Raw genomic sequence first — 21,676 nt, 5'->3', positions numbered from 1 at the left:
ATTAGACAGGGATCCATTACTTGGGGAAGTCGGGGGGTCCAAGAAAACTTGGGTAACTGCTCTATCTCTAGCCTCCACTGTGAAGGCAGGCCCCTCTGCCTTCCCCAGGCAGCCCCCAGGTGAAGAAACTGAGGCACAGCAAGAAGAAATGAATCCCACTCAATGGCTGAGTGCCAGAGCCAGGACTCAGATCCAGGTCTGGGACTCCAGAGCCAGTGGTCCAGCCACCAGGAGCCATGCCCCTCCCTGCTCCCTGCCCAGAGGGTCCTGTCTCCCACAGTGGCTAACCCCACAGAGAGAAAGGAACCCCGTCTCTACTAAAAGTACAAAAATTAGGTGGGCGTGGTGACACGCGCCTGTAGTCCCAGCTACTTGGGAGGCTGAGGCAGGCGAATCGCTTGAACATGGGAGGTGGAGGTAGCAGTGAGCCCAGATCGCGCCATTACACTCCAGTCTGCTCAACAGAGTGAGACTTTGTCTCAAAAAAAAACCCAAAAAAGACAGAACGGCATCCAGACTGAGGTGGGGGAACACAGGGGAGGCGGCGATGGTGCAGAAGGGAGTGCCTGGTGCACTTAAGGGAGGGGCTAGGCATAGCCAGAAAGTGTTGGAGGTGGCTGTGAAGAAGGGGGTTCAAGCCAAGGATGCCTCTAAGCTGCACGAATGCAACAGATGCTGAGAGTCAGACTGAGTGACCTGGTGAAGCTGAGCAGGTGAACCCACTGTAGCCTGTGGCCGGCCTAGGAGGGTGGCCTAGCAGAGTGAGGTTTGGAGGCTGGAGACCTCAGGGGAACACACTGAGCCACAACAGTGTCACCAGCTGGCTTCTCCTTGTTCAGGGCCCTTGAGAGAAGCAGACATGTCCACACCTGTGTGCACAGGCCTGGCACAGGGAGACCCAGGCCCTCCGTGCACACGGAGCAAGTCCCCATCTGCCTGCGTGTGCACCCACTGGAAGGCTCCCCACCCTAGTGTCACATACACACATGTGCTCTCACACAGACACGCCCCACATGCACACACAGGGTGCATCCCCGAACCCACAAGCCCTGCCGGGCACTCCCCACAAACTCACAGGACAACATTCCACACGGTCGCCAAAGGGAGGGCAGTGCTGGGAACCATAAGGCCCAGACAGGGGTGGTATCAGGCCACGCAGAGCCCCTCTGCTGACTCCAGCACACCCTCCTCCTCTCCTCCACACCCAGCACCTGCCTTGGTGAAGGGGCCTTGAAACTTGGAGGTGGGGGCGTGGGCCCAGACACACTGACTCTTGGCCTGTCCATCCTACAGCAACTTCAGGTCTCCAGGCCTGTCAGGGAGTTTCAGCCTCTGTCCTCACGGCCACTGGGCCGAGTCATCACTCAGCAGCCACACAGCCCCAGGAAGGTGGGCAGGGGCTGGGCCTGGGAGACAACCTTGGGAACATCCAGTCTATTTGTGATTGTCGGAACCCGAAAACCACAGACCCCAGGTGGCCAGCTAGGGGCCAGCAGTTACTCTGGTCCTTTTGGTGGCCTGAAACGTAAATAAACCAGGGTGCTGCTGGAAGCCCTGTTCAGGGGTCCAGGCTGTCCAGCTGGACCTGGGCCAGTGAGTAGAACTGGAAGAAGAGAGAAATTCACTCAGGAAATCTGGGATCGGCCACAGGGTCTCCACCTGGGGGCCTGAGCTGGCGGTAGGAGGCTTAGCCACTGACCGTTAGCTCAAGCATGCTCTGAGGCTGGGGAACTGGCCAAAATGGTTCCACTGGGCCTCACACCTGTGACCTGGGTGAGGAGAGGGGCTTCAAGGTCATCTCCTGTGGCCCCAGTCTCATGCCACTGCTTACACACGTCCTGTGATGCGGCGCTCACTCTCTCATTCTCTTTATTATGTGACTGCTTTGGCTGTTAGATACCCTAGAACCCGCTGCCTGAAACTGGGCAGAGCAAGCCAGCTTCTTCATTGGCACGGCGGTCCTCCAGACATTTGGCAAGGGTCCCTCTACCACTTCTCCTCCCAGGTTGTTTTTTTGTTTTTTTGTTTTTTTTTTGAGACGGAGTCTCACTCTGTCACCCATGCCAGAGTGCAGTGGCTCGATCTTGGCTCACTGCAACCTCCACCTCTCGGGTTCAAGTGATTCTCCTTCCTCAGCCTCCCAAGTAGCTGGGACTACAGGCATGTGCCTCCACACCCGGCTAATTTTTTTTGTATTTTTAGTAGAGACAGGGTTTCACCATAATGGTCAGGCTGGTCTTGAACTCCTGAGCTCGTTATGTGCCAGCCTCGGCCTCCCAAAGTGCTGGGATTACAGGTGTGAGCCACCGCGCCCAGCTTCCTCCCAGGTTCTTTAGTGCCTCCTCCTATGACATGGTTTCCAGACCTTTCCATCCCAGTTACTCTCCATTTGCCCTCCCCCGACATGTCCTGACTTGCACAGATGCACACAGAGGGTCTCTCACCTGCCTTGGCTGCCCTGCGCTGTTAACGTGGACTGCATCTGCGGCGAGAGCTCTGGCCACCACACACACTTCCTGCCAGCTGCTCTGCGAAGGGCAATGAACTGCAACTAGAAAGCTCAGGGGCTCAAACAAATTCGGGTTTAAAACAACCTCAGCCACACTATGGTATAGAAAAGGGAAGGAATAGGAGGCGGAGCACAGGCACTAGCGGAGCAGGTGCAGTTCGGGCTCCGGAAAGAGCACGGGGATGATAACCACAGAAGCAAACCCACATCACTGACCATGGGCTGGCATCATCCTGCATTGTCACGCCAGCCCGTGATGTTGGGCATAGCAGCTAACAAGACAGACCGGGGCTACCTGGGCCCAACTCCGAGATTCACTGACTCACTGTGTGACCTCAGGCAACTTGTTTGCCCTCTCTGTGCCTTCATTTCCTCATCTGTAAGGTGAGGAGTGTAATAACAGACCCCGCCTCACAGGGCTGTTGGGAGGCTTGGATGAGTTGCTAGATGCAAAGTGCTTAGAACGGGGCCTGGCACAGAGCAATCATGTCTGCCCTTCCTTTCTCCCCATTTTTCAGATAAAGAAACTGAGGCATGAAGCAGTGAAGTTAACTTTCCCAAGATCAGGCAGCTAATGAGTGGCAGCACCTGTGCTGGGAGGCCACTGAACGGTTCTCGAGGCCTCTAGGGGTTGGAGGAGGGGAAAGATCCACCCTGGTTTCCCCCCTGCTACCCTCAATGAACATCACTGCCTGGGGACATTTGCTGAACTCCAGAATCTGTGAGGCCGAGGGGGGGCCGGGGAGCGGCTGCTGTGTGGCACCCTCCGCCTTTCGGAAACCCCAGGCAGGGCCAAGTGTTATCACCTGCAGGAGGAGCAGGCCCGGCTCTCATTCCCGGGAAAACACCCTCAGGGGCGGGGACAGAGCCGGGGCCTCTGGAGGAAAAGGCCTTTGGTTACCCTGGGGCCTGTCCAGAGCCCGCTTATCCTCCTCTAGTCGCCCCCAGCTGGGCCTCGAGCCTCCTGGGCCTCTTCTGCATGCATGGGGATCACCATACACTCTGCTGCCCTGCCCCACCGGAGGCTGCCAGCAGTTAAGGGCGGCTCTGAGGCTTGGGGTCCTTGGGTGGGAGGTGTCTGCCAAGATGGCTGCAGGGTCCCCTCCCTCCCCGGCCCTGGCAGCATGTCCACCATTTTCCCCTCCCTGCAACCTGGGCAGGCCTGTGACTTGCTTTGGCCACTAGGATGAGGTGGAAGGGACCAGGAAATGTCCAGGCTAGGCCTCAAGTGGCCTTGCAACGTCCTCTTCCTCCAGCTTGGAGGTCAGCGGCTATGGAGGGAAATGTGAGGGGAGAGCAGCCCTGGACCACACAGGGAAGAGAGGAGCCGCCTCCCCCGGCTGTTCCAGCCACCCCTGCCAGGCACCGGGCCTGGGAGGGAGGCCAGGGGGGCCGCCCCAGCCAACACCGCAGAGACAGTGACATGGCAGGAGGACCAGGCGCAAGGCCTGCTCCCACTGGAGGTCTGGGTGAGTTGTATCGCCTTTCCTGGATTTGGTTCCCCCCAAAGAGGGACAGTAAAAGCACCAGCATGGTCTGGAGTGACGGTGCAGGGTGAGCGAGCCTTGTGAGTGGCGCTCGGGCTGGCCCAGCGGCTGTGTCAGAGAAACACGAGTTGTTTTCACTGCTATTAGAGGCTTGGAGACGGCTGAATCCAGGCAGACCCTCCCCGGCTGGGCAAAGTCTCCAGGGAACGGAGCAGCGGGATTCTAACAAGGGCTGCTGCTGTGGGGACACTTACCGTGGCCATGTCTCCGCATGAACCACATCACTTTTGAGCCTTCCACCGTCTCATGAGGGGTATGATGTAGCCCCCGCTGACTGCAGCCGGCAGGACAGAGACTGTTTCTAAATCAGGTCGGGATGAAAGTCACTCCTTCCTCACCGGGCCAGCCCTCCAGCTCCTACGAGGATTCAGGGACCTGGTGATTCCTGCAGTGTTCTTGCCACCAAGCCCATCCTACAGGTGGACAAAGCTGATGCTCACAACTGGAAAGTGACTCGTCCAAGATCACACTGTGGTGCCATGCAATGTGATGGCCATGTGGAGCTGGTGGCCTGGTCCGGGCTGGCCAGGCTAGGACCAGACTCACAGCTCACAGCAGTCATGACAAGGCTAGAGGGTCTGGAGCCATGGCCCTAAAGGCACAGAGAAGGCGCCCGGTGGATCCCTTCCCAGATTCTTCCTGTTTTCCCCCTGGCGCGCATTGCTGCTGGCTGTCAGAAGATGCACTTAGGTTTCCTTGTTTGTTGTCTGTCTCTCCACTGGGCAGGGCCTTCCTTTGGTTCCTAATCAGAGCTGAGCGCATACTAAGTGCTCGATGCATATTCTCTGGAGGAATGAGTGGATGTCGCTGGTCTGAGATGGATCAGATGGGGCCAGACTGGCAGTGGGGAGAGCTGGCAGAGGCGCTGGGAAACAGGCGAGGTAATGGTGGCTGGGGTGGAGATGGGAGGCTGGAAAGAGGAGATGGGAGGCTGGAAAGAGGAGATGAGACCAGGTGTTGTCTGGGATGTGGCATGGGGAGGGAGTTGTGGGGCTGACTCCCGGGGGTCTGATGGGGAAGGCTCCCCTAGACTGCCCACCCCGACAGCTGGGCTCAGAGGCTGGGTTCTAGGCGTGACATCACTGGGCAGAGGCCCTCAACACCCTTCAGGCCGGGACTCGTGCCTCACCCTGAGATATGCCCATCCCCACCCCATCTCCTATTCCTCAAACTCTTGCTCTCACTTCTGGGCCCAGGATGCCTCTTCCTGGAAGACTTCCCTGATTCTCCCGCTGCTTCTGCACCCCGCCCCCCAGTGATTTCTCCTTCCACTAGCTCTTCATTCATTCATTCACTCACTTTATTACTCACTCACGAAACAATTTCGAGACTGGCCCTGTGTCCCCATGGGGACACAGAGATGACCCTGCCTCAGGGAGACAGATTCAGAAGCCAAATCATAGCATGACTCAAATCCCAATGCTCTTTGAAAGAAAAAAATTCTCATGGATTCTGGGGTTGTCGTCATTTTTATCATAGTGTTTCTTAAATAAGCGCAGACACTGAGCTAGGTGTAAAGCTCCTGTGTTTATGTTTGCCTCCGACATTAAAAACAAAGCAATGCTGGGAACGGTGGCTCATGCCTGTGATCCCAGCACTTTGGGAGGCCAAGGTGGGAGGATCACTTGAGGCCAGGAGTTCCAGATCAGCCTGGCTAACATGGCAAAACCTTGCCTCTACTAAAAAATACAAAAATTAGCCTGCCTTGGTGGCGCTCACCTGTAATTCCAGGTACTCGGGAGGCTGGGGCATGAGAATCGCTTGAACCTAGGAGACAAAAGTTGTAGTGAGCCTTAATCGTGCCACTGCACTCCAGCCAGGGCAACAGAGTGAGACTCTGTTTCAAAAAACAAAACAAAACCAAAGCAAATTTGCAAAATGAATATAAAAAAACATAGAGCCAATAAAAAATCGAATTAACAACAGGAAAAAACCTTGCTGGCTCTCACCACAGACAGCGCAGTCAGCAGTCGAGGTGCCCAATGAGGGGCTGATTCTCTGGGGCCGGTGGCTTTGACCAGTGTGGAGGCCAAGCAAGGCCTTTCTCCTCCCTGCAGCCTCCTCTGTTCACATCTACCCAGCCTGGGAGGCCTGGCTGAGGCAGCACCTGGCCAAAGTCTGCCCGCATCTTTTGCCATTAGCTCCAGTGACTATAAAGTCTCAATGCCCTGGTCAGCATAAATTCACACTCACTGGGTAGCCAAACTTTAAAAAAGAAAAATGTGGTAAAATCTACATAACACAAAATTTACCACTTTAACCACTTTTTAGCACACAGTGTGGTGGCATTAGGTACATTCACATTGGTGTGGTACCATCACCACCGTCCATCTCCAGAATGCTTTTTTTTTTGAGACAGAGTCTCGCTCTGTCGCCCAGGGTAGAGTGCAATGGCATGATCTCGGCTCACTGCAACCTCTGCCTCCCGGGTTCAAGCGATTCTTGTGCCTCAGCCACCTGAGTAGCTCAGATTACAGGTGTAAGCCACCATGCCTGACTAATTTTTGTGTTTTTAGTAGAGACACGGTTTTGCCATGTTGGCCAGACTGGTCTGGAACTCCTGACCTCAGGTGATCCATTCACCTTGGCTTTCCAAAGCACTGGGATTACAGGTGTGAGCCACCAAGCCAGCCCGGCCCAGCACGATTTTCATCTTGCAAAACTGAAACTCTGCACTCATTAAACATTAACTCCCCATTCCCCTGCCCCCCGGCACCTGGCAATCCCATTCTACTTTCTGTCTCTGAATTTGACTACCATAAGTGCCTCGTCTGAGTGAGACCATATAGTATTTGTCCTTTTGTGACTGCCTCATTTTACTTAGCATAATGTGCTTAAGATTCATCCACATTGTAGCATGTGTCAGAATTTCTTTTTTTTTTTTAAAGCTGAATAATATTTCATTGTATAGATAGAACACATTTTGTTTATCCATGGACATCTCATCCATTGATGAGTTGCCTCCACCTTTTGGCTGATGTATATAATGTTGCTACCAACATTGCCACACAAGCATCTGAGACTTTGCTTTCAGTTCTTCTGGGTGTACACCCAGAAGTGGAATTACTGAGTCGTATGATAATTCTATGTTGAATTCAGAACTAATATTTAATCTTTTTTTTTTTTTTTTTGAGACAGGGTCTTGCTCTGTCCCGCAGGCTGGAGTGCAGCGGCATGATCTTGGCTCACTGAAATCTCCACCTCCTGGGCTCAAGTGATCCTCCCACCTCAGCCTCCAGAGTAGCTAGGACCATAGGCACATGCCACCACACATGGCTAATTTTTTTGTGTTTTGGGTAGAGACAGTTTTTTGGGGGTTTTTTTTAGACAGTCTTGCTCTGTCACTCAGGCTGGAATGCAGTGGCACAATTTCAGCTCACTGAAACCTCCACCTGCCGGGTTCTTCTGCGTCAGCCTCCTGAGTAGCTGGGATTTCAGGTGCACGCCCATGCCCAGCTAATTTTTTTTTTTTCTTTTTTTTTAGTAGAGACGGGGTTTCACCATGTTGGCCAGGCTGGTTTTGAACTCCTGACCTCAGGTGATCCGCCCGCCTCGGCCTCCCAAAGTGCTGGGATTACAGGCGTGAGCCACTGTGCCCAGCCACCCCCCGCTTTTTTTTTTTTTTTGAGATGGAGTCTCCCTCTGTTGCCCAGGCTGGAGTGCAGCGGCACAATTTTGGCTCACTGCAACCTCTGCCTCCTGGGTTTAGGCGATTCTCCTGTCTCAGCCTCTTGAGTAGCTGGGCCTACAGGCGCCCACCACCACACCCGGCTAATTTTTGTATTTTTAGTAGAGACAGGGTTTCACTATGTTGGCTAGGCTGGTCTCAAACTCCTGACCTTGTGATCTGCCCACTTCGGCCTCCCAAAGTGCTGGGATTACAGGCGTGAGCCACGCGCCCGGCCTGAGATGGGGTTTTGCCATCTGGGCCAAGCTGGTCTCAAACTCCTGGATTCAAGCAATCTACCCGCCTCAGCCTCCCAAAATGCTGGGATTATAGTTGTGAGGCACTGAGCCCAGCTTAAACTTTTAAGTTGATGGGTACATGTGCAGGTTTGTTACATAGGTCAGTGTGTGTCATGGGGGTTTGTTGTGAAGATTAGTTCATCACTCAGCCTAGTACCCATTAGTTATTTTTCCTGATCCTCTCCTTTCTCCCACCCTCCACCTTCTGAAAGGTCCCAGCGTGTTGTTCCCCTCTATATGTTTGTGTGTCCTCATCATTTAGCTTCCATTTCTGAGAACATGCAGTATTTGGTTTTCTATTCCTGTGTTAGTTTGCTGAGGAGAACAGCCTCCAGCTGCATCCATGTCCCTGCAAATGACATGATCTCATTCTTTTTTATGGTTGCTCAAGACTAATTTTTAAGGTGGTTATTCAGATGATCCTAAAGAGGATTATAGCCTATTTGGGTTTTTTTGTTTGTTTGTTTTTTGAGATGGAATCTTGCTCTTATTGCTCAGGCTGGAGTGCAATGGCATGACCTCGGCTCACAGCAACCTCCGCCTCCCGGGTTCAAGCGAATTCTCCTGCCTCAGCCTCCCAGGTAGCTGGGATTACAGGCACCCACCACCACACCCAGCTAATTTTTTTTTTGAGTAATTTTTTGTATTTTAAGTAGAGATGGGGTTTCACCCTGTTGCCCAGGCTGGTCTCGAATTCCCGACGTCAGGTGATCCACCAACCTCAGCCTCCCAAAGTGCTGGGATTACAGGTGTGAGCCACCACACCCGGCTGCCTATTTGTTTTTAATTCATAGGGTTAAAATGCACTATAATTTAAAACTCTCGTCCTCTTCAGAGTATACACAGCCTCCAGTCTGAAACAGTCTGGAACTGGACCATCCAGTGGCATGACCTCGAGCCATGGCCGTGAAGCCCAGATCGTGGGGCCTGCACAGAATTATTCTGTATGGGTAAAATACACCTGGATTTCAAGACAAGGTTTTACCCCCGTCGCTCAGGCTGGAGTGCAGTGGCGTGATCATGGCCCACTGCAGGCTCGACTTCCCAGGCTCAGATGATCCTCCCACCTCAGCCTCCTGAGTAGCTGGGACCACAGATGCGTGCCACCACCTCTGGCTAATTTTTGTGTATTTTTCAGTAGAGACGAGGTTTCACCATGTTGCTCAGGCTGGTCTCAAACTCATCGACTCAAGCAATCCACCTGCCCCTTTTTACTTTTTCAAATGTGATTATTAGAACATCTAAAATGGCATATGGGCCGGGCGTGGTGGCTCATGCCTGTAATCCCAGCACTTTGGGAGGCTGAGGCGGGTGTATTGCCTGAGGTCAGGAGTTGGAGACCAACCTGGCCACTAGAGTGAAACCCCGTCTCTACTGAAAATACAAAAAATTAGCTGGGCGTGGTGGCGGGCACCTGTAATCCCAGCTACTAGGGAGGCTAAGGCAGAAGAATCGCTTGAACCTGGGAAGCAGAGGTTGCAGTGAGCCGAGATCATGCCATTGCACTCCAGCCTGGGCAACAAGAGCGAAACTCCATCTCTAAGTAAATAAATAAATAAACAAAATAGCATATGGGCCAGGAGCAGTGGCTCATGCCTGTAATCCCAGCACTTTGGGAGGCAGAGGCGGAACATGGCAACACCCCGACTGTACTAAAAAATACAAAAAATTGGCCGGGTATGGTGGTGCATGCCTGTGGTCCCAGCTATTTGGGAGGCTGCAGTGGGAGGATCGTTTTAGTCTAGGAGGTGGAGGCTGCAGTGAGTCGTGATCACGCCACTGCACTCCAGCCTGGGTGACAGAGTGAGACCCTGTCTTAAAAATAAAATAAGGTGGAATGAAATGAAATAATACAACGGCATGTGAGGCTCACACTCTCTCTCTGGACTCGTCATCCTAGAGGACCAATTCAGGTGCTTTCTGAGTCCAGAGGAGCCACCTAGAGTTCTTCCTTCCAAGCAGAGGAAGCCTTGGGCTGGTTCCTCAATTTCACTGGGGTGAAATTCACATAGCATACAATTAACCACTTGAAAACTGCAGGTCAGTGGCACTCAATGCATTCACCAACATCTCACCCCAGAAAAACATGCTGGCTCTGTTACCAGTCTCTGCAGTTTCCCCTTTCCCCCCAGCCCTGCTTTCTAATCTCTATGGATATGCCTATAACTGGCATCTCTAGGAGGAATCATACATGTGACCTCTTGTGACCAGCTTCTCTCATTAGCACAGTGATTTTGAGGCTCTTCCATGTGGTGGCCTGTCAGTGTCATTCCTTTTCACGGCTGAATACTATTCCGTGGCGTGGAGGCAGCACAGTCTGCTTCTCATCTTCGGATGGATATCTAGGTTGCTTGTGACATTCGGCTATGATGAGTAATGCTGCCGTGAACACTTCTGTACTGTTTCTGTATGTTTTTGTTTCCTGGGAGTGGAATTACTGGCTCATATGGTAATGGCTGGTTCCTTCTATCTTTTAACATTTGCTTTGCTTATCAAAAGTTCTAGATACAGCTGGGCACGGTGGCTCACGCCTGTAATCCCAGCACTTTGGGAGGCTGAGGTGGGTTGGGAGGCCAAGGCGGGTGGATCAGTTGAGGTCAGGAGTTCAAGACCAGTCTGGCCAACATGGTGAAACCTCATCTCTAGTAAAAATACAAAAATTAGCTGGGTGTGGTGGTGGCTGTAATCCCAGCTACTCGGGAGGCTGAGGCAGGAGAATCACGTGAATCTGGGAGGCGGAGGTTGCAGTGAGCCAAGACTGAATCACTACGCTCCAGCCTAGGCGACAGAGCGAGACCCCACCTCAAAAACAAAAACAAAAAAAAGAAAGTTAGTTATAGATACACAGACTCTTGATTTCACTGAAGGGAGGTGGGGGGTACTTGTTAGGGACCCCCCCATGTCAGGATTTTCAGGATTTTGTTGTGCGTCAGATTCTCCAGCGAGGAGCCTCAGTGTCCTGCTGGAGGGTGAAGACTGGGCTGTGTGCTGGGAGCTGGGCAGGGCACACGGGGTCCCAGTGCCCAGAAGCACCTGGCAGCTCTGCTTCCAGTGCCGTGGCAGTGCCGCTATCTCTGAGTGCACTCTGGTGAGCGGACGAGGGGACTGCCTGGCCATTCTGGGTGGGAGTCCGGGGACCTGACTGCGCCTCATTTTGCCCCCACCTGGGACTGCTGGCTCAGACTGAGCTTCCCGTGGTTCTTCAGGGTAAACCACACTGGTGCTCAGCTGCCATCACACACCTGGGATGTAACTTCTGTGTCCCTTAAGTCAGTTGCCACTCTATGTCGACTTTTCAGCTTCAAAACCTGTGTGGATGTTGTCTCTATCCTGACTGCTACAACCTTGTGGGTTTATACCTGGAAGGAAGGAGGGAGGGAGGGAGGGAGGAGGGGAGAGGGAGGGAAGGAGGGAGGGAAAGGAGGAAAGGAGGAAAGAAGGAAGGGAGGGAGAGAGAAGGGAGGGAAGGAGGGAGGGAGGGAAGGAAGGAGGGAGGGAGGGAAGGAAGGAGGGAGGGAGGGAAGGAGGGAGGGAGGGAAAGGGAGGGAGGGAAAGAGGGAGGGAGGGAGGGAAGGAAGCAGGGAGGGAGAGAAGGAAGGAGGGAGGGAAGGAGGGAGGGAGGGAGGGAAGGAGGGAGGGAGGGAGGGAAGGAAGGAGGGAGGGAAGGAAGGAGGGAAGGAGGGAGAAGGGAAGGAAGGAGGGAGGGGGGAGGGAAGGAGGAAAAGAGAAAGGGATGGAGGGAAGGAGGAAGGGAGGGAGGGATGGATGGGGGAAAGCAGTGGGAGGGATTTGCAGAGGGAGGGAGAAATCCCTCCCTGTTGTTTTAAGGGGGTTTGAGGAGGGAGGGAAAGTGGACGAATGTGTTTAGTCAGTCATCTTTAGCAAAGCTGCCAGCACAGGAGGAGCCTGGCAGTCAGTCCCAGGAAGCCCAGACCCCTCAGGAGCATTCCAGGGCCCGGTGCAGAGCCCACCTGCTCTGGGAAGGTTCTGGAACTCGTCAGACAGAAGGGGTCTCCCCTTGGCCTGGGTCTCAGGGCCCATTCTGGCCGTTTTGGCCAGACTTCCAGGTGTAGTTTTATCTTCCCCAGAGACTGAGCCCCTGCAGGGCCGGAGTATTAACAGAGACTTTCTGACTGCCTCCCCTCTCTCCACCCTGCCAGCCTCAGCCCCTACTTGGCTGCACACTTGGTGCCTGGTGGCTGGCAGGCTTTGTTGCTGGCTAGAGGTAAAGGGAGGGCACACCAGGAAGCCGACACAGCCGTGGCAAAGGCTTGGAGGAAAGGAGCAGAGTACGAGGGGACATCCCTCTCCGTCATCTCCGGATTTCTTTCCACCTGTTCTTGAAAGTTTCTTGGATTTTTGGAGACAGGGTCTCACTCTCACCCAGGCTGGAGTGCAGTGGCACGATCTCGGCTCACTGCAGCTCCGCCTCCCAGGCTCAAGCGATTCTCCCCCCTCAGCACCCCCCCCCCCCCACCGTTCTCGGATCTTATTCCTGGGTCTGAGGCCCCAGGGTGGTTGAAAGTTCAGGAAGGCTGGGATGGGGACGTTAGCTGCAGGCCACCGCACTGAAGAGGCTGATTTAGGCCCTGCTGTTCCCCCTGAGTCAAGGCCACCCTCCTGATGAGGTGCAGCAGGCATGAACCCTTGGGCCCACCATCCTTTCAGGGGGCTGTGGAAATATTTTACCTTTAAAACAGAAGAAAATGAACTTTTACTCAAAGAGAAATTTTAATGTATTAATATATTTATCTTTCTACCAATAGTCATAAAGTATAATTTAAAATTTTTTTTTGCAGAAGAGGCCCATGAAAGTCACAATGCATCCATGCCCCATGCACAGGGCCACCCACATCTCGGGCCATGCCTGATGGAAGGTTGGATTCCTTCTCTCAGAATAGCTGGGCCCAGTGTCACAAACACTGCCCTGTGTAGGGTGCTGGGACCTAGAGAACATGGGTCCTAACCAGGAACCCCAGAGTCACTGCACACCAAGTTCCAAGAGCCCTGAGCTCACCAGATCAGAGGACAGCCTTGGGGGGGTGAGTCCCTGGAGAGAAGATGCGAGTGAGCTGGGTCCTGAAGGATGGGCCATTCTAGGTGAGGGAAGCCTCAGTGGACACAGATGCATGAGGGAGGGGGTCTGCCCAGTCCCAGGGGGGGAGTGGGGCCTGGCCTGGCACGAGCAGATCCCAGTGCACAAGTCAGACCAGGCAACAAAACCCCAGGATGATCTCAGCTCCCAGAGGGCCCCTTGGTGTAGGCACTTCCTTCCTACCCTGGGGTCAGGCTGCCCAGCAGGTTTAGTTGGCACTGAGGGATGGCTGTCAAATCTGCTCGCAGGCCTGGAAGGGTCTCTGAAAATCAGGAGGAAACTTCATGGCACATAGAGAAAAGTCCAGAGTTTAAATCTTTGCTCCTGTGTGATCTTGGGCAACTTTCTAAACCTCTCTGAGGCCTGGTTTCCTCATCTCTATAATAGGGTCACGGATACCAACTCTTTGCCAGGTTAAATGAGATATTACATGTCAGCTACGTGCCTGGAACATAGTTAGAACTCATTTTTTTTTTTTTTTTTTTTTGAGACGGAGTCTTGCTCTGTTGCCCAGGCTGGAGTATAGTGGTGCAATCTCCACTCACTGCAACCTCCGCCTCCAGGGTGCAAGTGATTCTCCTGCCTCAGCCTCCTAAGTAGCTGGGACTACAGGCATGCACCACAACGCCTGGCTACTTTTTTGTATTTTTAGTAGAGATGGGATTTTACCATGTTGGCCAGGCTGGTCTCGAACTCCTGACTTCAGGTGATCCACCTGCCTTGGCCTCCCAAAGTTCTGGGATTACAGGCGTGAGCCACCGTGCCCAGCCAGAACCTACTAGTTTTTTTTTTTTTTCTTTTTAAAGCTGAGCTGTAAAACTTCATTTGAAGATGTGATGGGGATCAGAGAGATTTATGGGCCAAAGTCGCCCAGGGGCACCCGGGGAGGTGGGACTTACAGAAGCACCAGGTCAGGAAAGGTCACGTGGTCTTGGGGCAGGCTGGAAGATGGGAGGCTGTCAGCCCCACCTCCTGTCAAGCCAAGGACTCTGTATCTTCAGTACCACCCCGTCTTCATGGCCAAAGGACTGTGCTGTAGAGCCAGGCTCCCCGGCCCATGTGATACCCAGTGTGTGCGGTGGCTGCTTACACCTGTGATGTCAGGGTGGTGGTGCGGGGGGGGCCCACCACCCACAGGGAGCCGCTTACATGCAACAGCATGCACGCTTAGAAAGCCCTTTCTGATACAGAGCTGAGCTGTCTCCCAGTCCCTCTGCCCAAGCTCCTTAACTGGTCTGTGCTTGCTTTTCCAGATCTGTAAAATGGGTGCCAGCAGTAGGACCCAGCGAACCTTCAGACACAAATCGCTGCTCTTCAGGGGCTGGGTGAGGGCCGCGGGAGTGGAATGAAGGCTTTGCAAGCTCCCAGCAGGGCACCTGGCCCTGAGCAGTGGAGAGTTTCATTAGGATCACCTGGGACCCGCAGCCGGGGACCTGCCGGGGTTTCCTGTGAAGCGCGGGTCTATAAACCTACAGGATTGACACAGCTCTTCCTGAAGCATCAATTTACTTGACGAGTAATTTCAAAATGTTACTTTTGAAAAGATAATGCTATTTTTGTACTAAAATGGAACACAAGAATTTGACCGCAAAATTCACCTGTTCAAAATAAATGAGACATGTAATTTCTTACAAACCCCAAAACTCGGGGGGTCCTAGGGTGGGGGTAGTTTTCTGCAGGGCGATGACATATCCTGCAACGAAGTCCCAGAAACCCTGCTCTGGGCAGTCCGTCTATTTGTCCACTCATGTTCTTAAACACATCCCAGGGGCCAGCCCTGAGCTACTGGGATGACTGGAGGAGCATTCAGGGCTGGGGGAGGGGAGTGACTCCCACACAGCAGGTGCCCAGAGGTAGGAGGCTGGATCCACGGAAGGTTCTGGTGTCAGCACCGTCTGTACCACAAGATGGCTTTACTGAAATGCCGAGTGCAGGAGCTTAATCACGGCACATGTGGAAACCAGCCATGGGCTCTCAGGCCCACTCCTGCCCTGCCCTGGCCCCTCTGTGATGGAAGAACCAGGACAAGAAGGGGCTGGATCAGGTGACTGGTCACACAACCGTCCTCTCACCTTTCTGGGGGTCCCTGAAGGCAGGAATGGAGTCTGTGAACTGGTGTCAGTATTTCTCAAAGCCGGCTGTCAGACACTGTGTCTGTCCCTGACGCGGCCGCCCAGGCTCATGGAATGCCAAGCGCCTGTCTCTGCTCGGGGCTGACATCACCTCCGCGTGGGAACAGAGCCTGTGCTCATGCCGAGCTCATCGGGATTGGCAGAGATCTGCATCCTTGTTTGGTTTCAAAACAGGGGGCCCAGAAGGAAGACTCATGAAAGATGCCCTTGTCGGCGGAAATTTCAGGAGCTTGGCCCACAGCCCCTGTCTGCGCTTCGGCTGTGAAGAGGCCAGAACCACACCCGCTGCCCAAGAGCTAGGCTCTGATGAGGCTGCAGGTAGCATCGACTCGGTACCTGCTTCCACCAGGGCCCAGGCTGAGCCCTCATGGCACAAGGGTGCCCATAGGTATGTGGTGGACAGGTGGACACCTTGGCTAACGCTCCTGTCACCTGTCCCTGTCTCCCCATCAGTAGGGCAGGGGCAGCTCTCACTTCTCACAGCTACGGCCACTCGATGTGTTCAGCAATCTAAGTGGGTCGTCGCCTAATTTTGTACATGAAAAGCCAGCCCAAGTAACTGCCCAAGGTCACACGGCCATTCCCTCTGTCCCTTCCTCCCTGACTCATGCCATGCCTGTGTGAGGGGCTGCTGCGTGCCTGGCTGGGACCTAGTGGAATAAGAGAGAGAAAGCCCTTGCTCCCATGGAGCAGGTGAGAGACGACACGGATACAGGCTGAGAGTGAGTGTCCCATGGAGGAAACAACAGGGAGACGGGCAGGGGGCGGCAGGGTGGGGGCCAGGGAAGGGCTCTTTCCAGAGGGGGCATCTGTGCTAAGACCTGAGGGACAAGAAGGAACTAGCCCCGCAAACAGCACAATCAGGTGCTTTTCCCTTTGATGTCTGAGCAGCCTGGAGTTGTTCCAGACAGGCCCCACTGCCCTCACTGCCACTGGCAGGAACATCCCGACACGGGCATCGTGGGGAGCCTGCTCTGCAGCTCCGCTCCTGGCTCTGCTGCCAGCTCCCGGCTCATGAGAGAATGAGAGGACCAGACCAGGACGGTACAACTCCCAGTGAAGATGGCTCACGGGTGCTGCGGCGCCCTCAGCCCACCTGCCCCTGTCCTGGGACAACGGGATTTCTGAGGGCCAGGACCTCCATCAAGCCAGCAACCTAGCTGGGTTTTGGGAGAGACTGACGTCTTTTTTTTTTTTCTTGAGACAGAGTCTCGCTCTGTCGCCCAGGCTCTGGAGTGCAGTGGTGCTATCTTGGCTCACTGCAAGCTCCGCCTCCTGGGTTCACGCTATTCTCCTGCCTGAGCTTCCTGAGTAGCTGGGACTACAGGCGCCCGCCACCACGCCCGGCTAATTTTTTTTGTATTTTTAGTAGAGACAGGGTTTCACCGTGTTAGCCAGGATGGTCTCGATCTCCTGACCTCACGATCCTCCCGCCTTGGCCTCTGAAAGTGCTGGGAGTACAGGTGTGAGCCACTGCGCCGGCTGAGACTGATGTCTTTAAGGAACAAGGGGGCACGGGGTGGGGGATGGGCTTCTCTGGTTCCATCTGATCCTGCCTCAGTGCTTTCCCCACGGAGGCTATGGGAGGCAGACAGGCTGGAGAGGGCCACCTTGGCCCGCCTTGTGTCAGACGCCACCTGGGGACACAGACGGTGGCAGTGACTCGCCCAGGGCTGCACAGCTCCGCCTTGCTGTGCCATTCACATTGCTTACCTTGACTCCTGGCCCCTTAAGTCCTCAAACCCATTTCCGAGCTTCCCCTCTTGGCTGAAACAGTGTCCCTCTCACCTTCATTTCCCTCCAGGAGACAGGCTCAAGTGCAGTAAGTAACACCAAGGCTGGGGACAGGGGACGTAAAGCCAACAGTGCAGCACCCGGCCCCACACGCTTAGGGCAGAGCAAGTGCTGGGAGAGGCCTGGGGCCTAGAGTTGCATGGTGGCCACTTGTGACCAGGACTGTGCCTGACCCTGTCTGTGCCTCAGTTACTCACCATGTCTCTCTCTCTCTCTCTCTCTCTCTCAGGTGGCAGGGCTGACACCACAGCTCCAGGAGTGTTCAGGGGCCATGGTGGTCCTCAGGACCCCTGGCGGCTCGGCTGGGGAAGCTGAGGAGGACAGATCCTGGAAGGAAGCTCCGCAGGCACAGCCCCTGCCCAGCAGAGTGGAGGGGGGGACATCCAGGACCCTCTGACCACACCAGACAGAGCGTGGCTTTGTTCCTAAGCAGATGCACTGTTTCGGTTTCTGTTGCAGAGGCTCTTCTTAGAGGGATGAGTTCTTAAGTCCCAGAAAGCAGGATGAAGTGCTCTATGGACTGGTATTTATAGAAGATCCTTCCCCAAAGCAAAACCCAATAAAGCAAACTAGCTGGCAAGAGGGCAAGGCCTCCGCCCTGGTGACTTGAGCACCGGGTGGCCACAGCACCACTCACACACCAAGACCCTAGGCTCACTCTCAGCAGAGTGGAGTTGGCACCACAGCCCTGCCACTGGTCATGGGCCAGAGGGCTTGGCCTGCAGCAGGGAAAACTGTCACCCCCTCCAGATGTGCATGAACACATCTGGGTCTGAGAGTGGGCCCAGGAGGTAACAGGCAAGCCATGTTTCCCCGGGGCTGTGGGGGCGGCAGCGTGGAATGCAGCCAGAAGGCCTGGGTTCAAATCCCAGCCCTGCCACTTAGCAGCCTGGCGAGCTGACTTCTTGAACCTCCAGGGCAGTGAAGAGGGGAGGCGTCCACTTCCCAGGGCCACTGCGAGTTACAGGAAACATGAGCAACAGCGCTATTAATATCACAATGTGTAACGCCACCATTTATTACTTCTTTACTACATTAAAAAACTGACCCTGTTTCTAGAGACCAAACAGCACCACAGAGGCATTCTTGGAAGAGAATTCCTTTTGTTCTCAAGCCTTTATGACTGACTTTAAATCCTCTCACCTGCAGAACGGAGATGGCTTCAAAGTGGGGGGTGAGGGAGTGAGCGAGGACCCTGGGCTGAGACCTGTTTTTCTTCCATTTGTGCTGTGGCTTCCCACAGCTCCCTGGTTCCACACCAGCACAGGAAAATGGATTCCCGGGCCACAGAGCTGTCAGGCCTTTGACTTTGCAGAGACCAAGCACCCTGGAGGCTGTGCGACAGCGGCCAGTCCCTGGTGGGCCAGTCTGGGGCACAGGGGGCAGGGAGACTGGGAGATGGGGAGGGCGTGGAGAATCTGGGGGGTCCTGGATACTGACGAAATGGCTCAGGTCTGAGCTCTGGCTGCCCCACTGATTGTGTGGCTTGGCCTGCTTCCTCCTCTGAAACAGGAGTGCAATCCTGGCGGACAGCCCTGGTGGCACCCCCTCCCCACCGAAGGCAGAGAACATGTGCGAAATAGTTTAACTCAGGCCCTGGGCCGGGCCAGCCCGACCCTTCTCCTATGCCTCCCACGGTAGTGTGTCTCAAAGAACCTCTTTCCTCCTGGAACCATTTTCCACTCTTCTTTCTTTCAAACGAGTCCCCCAGCCTGACTCACAACCGCTGCTTGCTACCCTCAGCCGGTAGAGGCCCCTCATCAGTGGTAAAGACAGTTCATCTCAGCTGCCTGCCAGCCTATGGTCTTCGCAGCACCAGAAGGAAAACGCAAGGCAGGCACTGGCTCACCCTGGCTCAGGCCTGACGAGAGCGGCCCCTGCCTCAGCCCGCCGGGGCCAGTCCTCACCTCTCCCACACGCCCGGCTCTGGGGAAGCCCAGGCCGCCATCCTCTGGCAGTTCCAGGTCTCTTAGACCACTTCCCCCTGGCTCCTTTCCACCTGGCCTGCCCCTTCTGTGGCCATCCCAGGCCCCGGATGCTGCCCTGGTCCTCCTGAACGTTTACCACAGATGACACAACCAAGGCAGGTCCAGGGATGGGGCCCAGGGACAGATGTGGACACCAGCCTGGATTCCACTCTGGATGCAGGAGCACAGGGCTGAGAGGCCGGAAAAGTGGAGGGCTACTGTCCCGAGGTGAGGGAGGTGACGGTGGGAGGAGGGGTGGGCTTGGGACAGCAGGGTCTGCTGGGCCTGCGACACTCAGGGTTCACAGGGCGCCTCTTCCTCCTCTGCAGGAGGCTGCTGGGGAGGCTCGGGCGGCTTGCAGGCCCACTGCGGTTTCTATACCTGGCCCTCTGCTCTGAGAAAGGGCGATGGTCCTGGCTGAGGCCATATGGGAGGAGGTGGCCTTCAGCTTCCTGGGTGGTGACAAGGTGTGAACCACAGGTCCAGTCTGCACTCACACCCTCTATTGCCTGGAGAGCCGTGCGACAGAGTCTGCTGTGGGCAGAGGACGGGGCACCTGCTGGCTGCTGTGGCACAGGCAGATGTTAGGAAAAGGCTGGACCCTGTCCTGCCCCATGCCAGGCCCTGCTTGGGCTGCATCCTCCGGCTGCCCTACGGTGCCGTCACCACGCTCTGCTCACCATGGTCCACGCTCCAGAGGCGGTAAAACTCAGCAAAGTCCACGTAAGGCTCAACACGGCCGTCCTCGCCAGGCGGGAGCGAGTGGGCGGGCCGGGAGCGGAAGAGGCCTCCGTCAGAGCTGGAGCTGCTGCTCTGCGTGTGCGTGTTGGTGGACTGCAGGGTTAAGGTCGGGCTTTGGCTGCAGAACAACAGGGGAGGGAGTCAATCAGGAGCAGCCGGGTCAAGGGGGCTGGGACAGAGTGGGGATAGAATGGCCCCTGCCTCTACCAGCCCTTTGGGCCACAGGCCTTTCTGGCAGAGGCGACCATAGGAGCTGGCCCAGCCAGATGTTCTTAGGAACAGATAAAAAGTCAAATTTTAAAGCACTAGATGCATGTGGCTACTTAAATGAACTAAAGGTAAAGAAAATGGGCTGGGCGCAGTGGATCATGCCTGTAATCCCAGCACTTTGGGAGGCCAAGGCGGGTGGATCACCTAAGGTCAGGAGTTCGAGGTCAGCCTGGCCAACATGGTGAAACCCCATCTCTACTAAAAATACAAAAAAAGTTTACCCAGGCATGGTGGCGTGCGCCTGTAATCCCAGCTGCTCAGGAGGTTGAGACAGGAGAATTGCTTGAACCTGGGAGGCAGAGGTTGCAGTAGGCCAAGATTTTGCCATTGCACTCCAGCCTGGGCAACGAGAGTGAAACTCCATCCCAAAAAAAAAAAAAAAAAAAAGAAAATGGAACCCTCGGTTCAAGCGTCTAATAGCCACAAGTGGCTGGAGACGCCGTGATGGGCCAGCACCCACGCGAGCACCCCCGTCGTCACAGGAAGCTCCTCGGGTGAAGCTGAGCCACCGGCTGTCCATTACCATCTCTCTAAACCCGTCCCAACCCAGGCCCTACTCAGCAGGGCGGACAAGGTGTCTTCTTCTAGAAAACCTTCCTTCGCCCCCCTCCCCTTCACTCTCTTCTCATCAGCTGGGTGGGGACGGGCACCCACCTTCTATCACAGCTGGAACTGCCTGTTAGCGCTGCCCAGCACCAGCACAGGCCGGCCCATGGTGGGACCAACTATGGCTCAGATGCTGAAAGGAGTGGGGAACACAGGCAGAGGAGGAGAGTGGGTTGTGCTGCCTTGTCTAGGGCCACAGCGGTCACACTCTGCTTTGTGGACACAGCTGGAGGACTCCTCCAGGCAGCCCGGCCGGGGTGTGCAGAGGCCACCCCTACTGCACTCAGGATGCCCACAGAGCTTGCTCGGCCTGGCAGGCCTTTCTAGCCCTGTGGCAGCAGTCGCAGCACCCATGACCCAGAGGCAGAGGGAAAGGAAGGCCCCCTGATGAGGCAGAGGCAAACAAGCCGCCCACCCCCTTCCAGGGCCTTTCTAACTGGCCACATCCTGCGCACTCCATCCTCAGAGTGGGCTGGGTGTGGCATCTCTATCATTCCATGCAGGGCTGGAATGTGGAAACCAGATCTGGGTCCCCTGGTGTGGGGGGTGCACAGTCTACGGAAGTGAAGGGGGTAGGGTGTACTCCAGACCTGTCAGGCAGGTCTGCGGCTGGAGGGGGCCTGGCCGCATCCCCCTCAGGCTGCTGCCTCTATCTCGCCCCCTGCCCCAAAACCAGAGAACTCACTTCAAAGCTAAAATCAGGCACGTTAGCCAGAAAGCATGGGCTCTGACAAGCCAGTACAGGCCAGACAATGTCCCCAGTCAAGGACACCACAGGAAGCCACCCCACATCACACCAAGGTGGGGAATGAAAGAGAACTTCCACTGAATGAAACCAGCAGATGGGCCCACAAGAAAATATGAGTAGGCTGGGACCATCAGCCACCTGACCAAAAACCCCACCTGCCTCAGTTTCTAGGGAGACCTCCCTCACCAGGCACAGAGCTGGGGAATTCCAGACCCCAGGGCATCTCATCCACAAGCCTTGGCCCCATGGCCATTTCTGTCCTGGTGCCACAGGACACACACGGGGGTGACAGGGCTGGGGG

At 55.1% G+C, this 21,676-nt stretch overlaps 2 protein-coding genes across 2 annotated transcripts in view; both read right to left on the bottom strand.

Moving 5' to 3' along the window:
• MGAT3 (beta-1,4-mannosyl-glycoprotein 4-beta-N-acetylglucosaminyltransferase) overlaps window positions 1-2,486 on the bottom strand; it is a 44,785-nt gene extending 42,299 nt beyond the window's left edge. Inside the window, exon 1 of the mRNA XM_054470156.2 lies at window positions 2,445-2,486. Coding sequence (XP_054326131.2) covers window positions 2,445-2,482 — 38 coding nt within the window. The 5' untranslated portion in view covers window positions 2,483-2,486. The remainder of the gene's footprint in view (window positions 1-2,444) is intronic.
• Window positions 2,487-18,031: 15,545 nt separating this feature from the next.
• The window catches only part of TAB1 (TGF-beta activated kinase 1 (MAP3K7) binding protein 1), a 32,619-nt gene continuing 28,974 nt past the window's right edge, over window positions 18,032-21,676 (bottom strand). Inside the window, exon 11 of the mRNA XM_054470152.2 lies at window positions 18,032-19,869. Coding sequence (XP_054326127.1) covers window positions 19,662-19,869 — 208 coding nt within the window. The 3' untranslated portion in view covers window positions 18,032-19,661. The remainder of the gene's footprint in view (window positions 19,870-21,676) is intronic.

This window comes from Pongo pygmaeus, chromosome 23 (genome assembly GCF_028885625.2).
Source record: "Pongo pygmaeus isolate AG05252 chromosome 23, NHGRI_mPonPyg2-v2.0_pri, whole genome shotgun sequence".
Lineage (NCBI taxonomy): Eukaryota > Metazoa > Chordata > Mammalia > Primates > Hominidae > Pongo > Pongo pygmaeus.
This window is presented reverse-complemented; position numbering and strand designations above follow the sequence as displayed.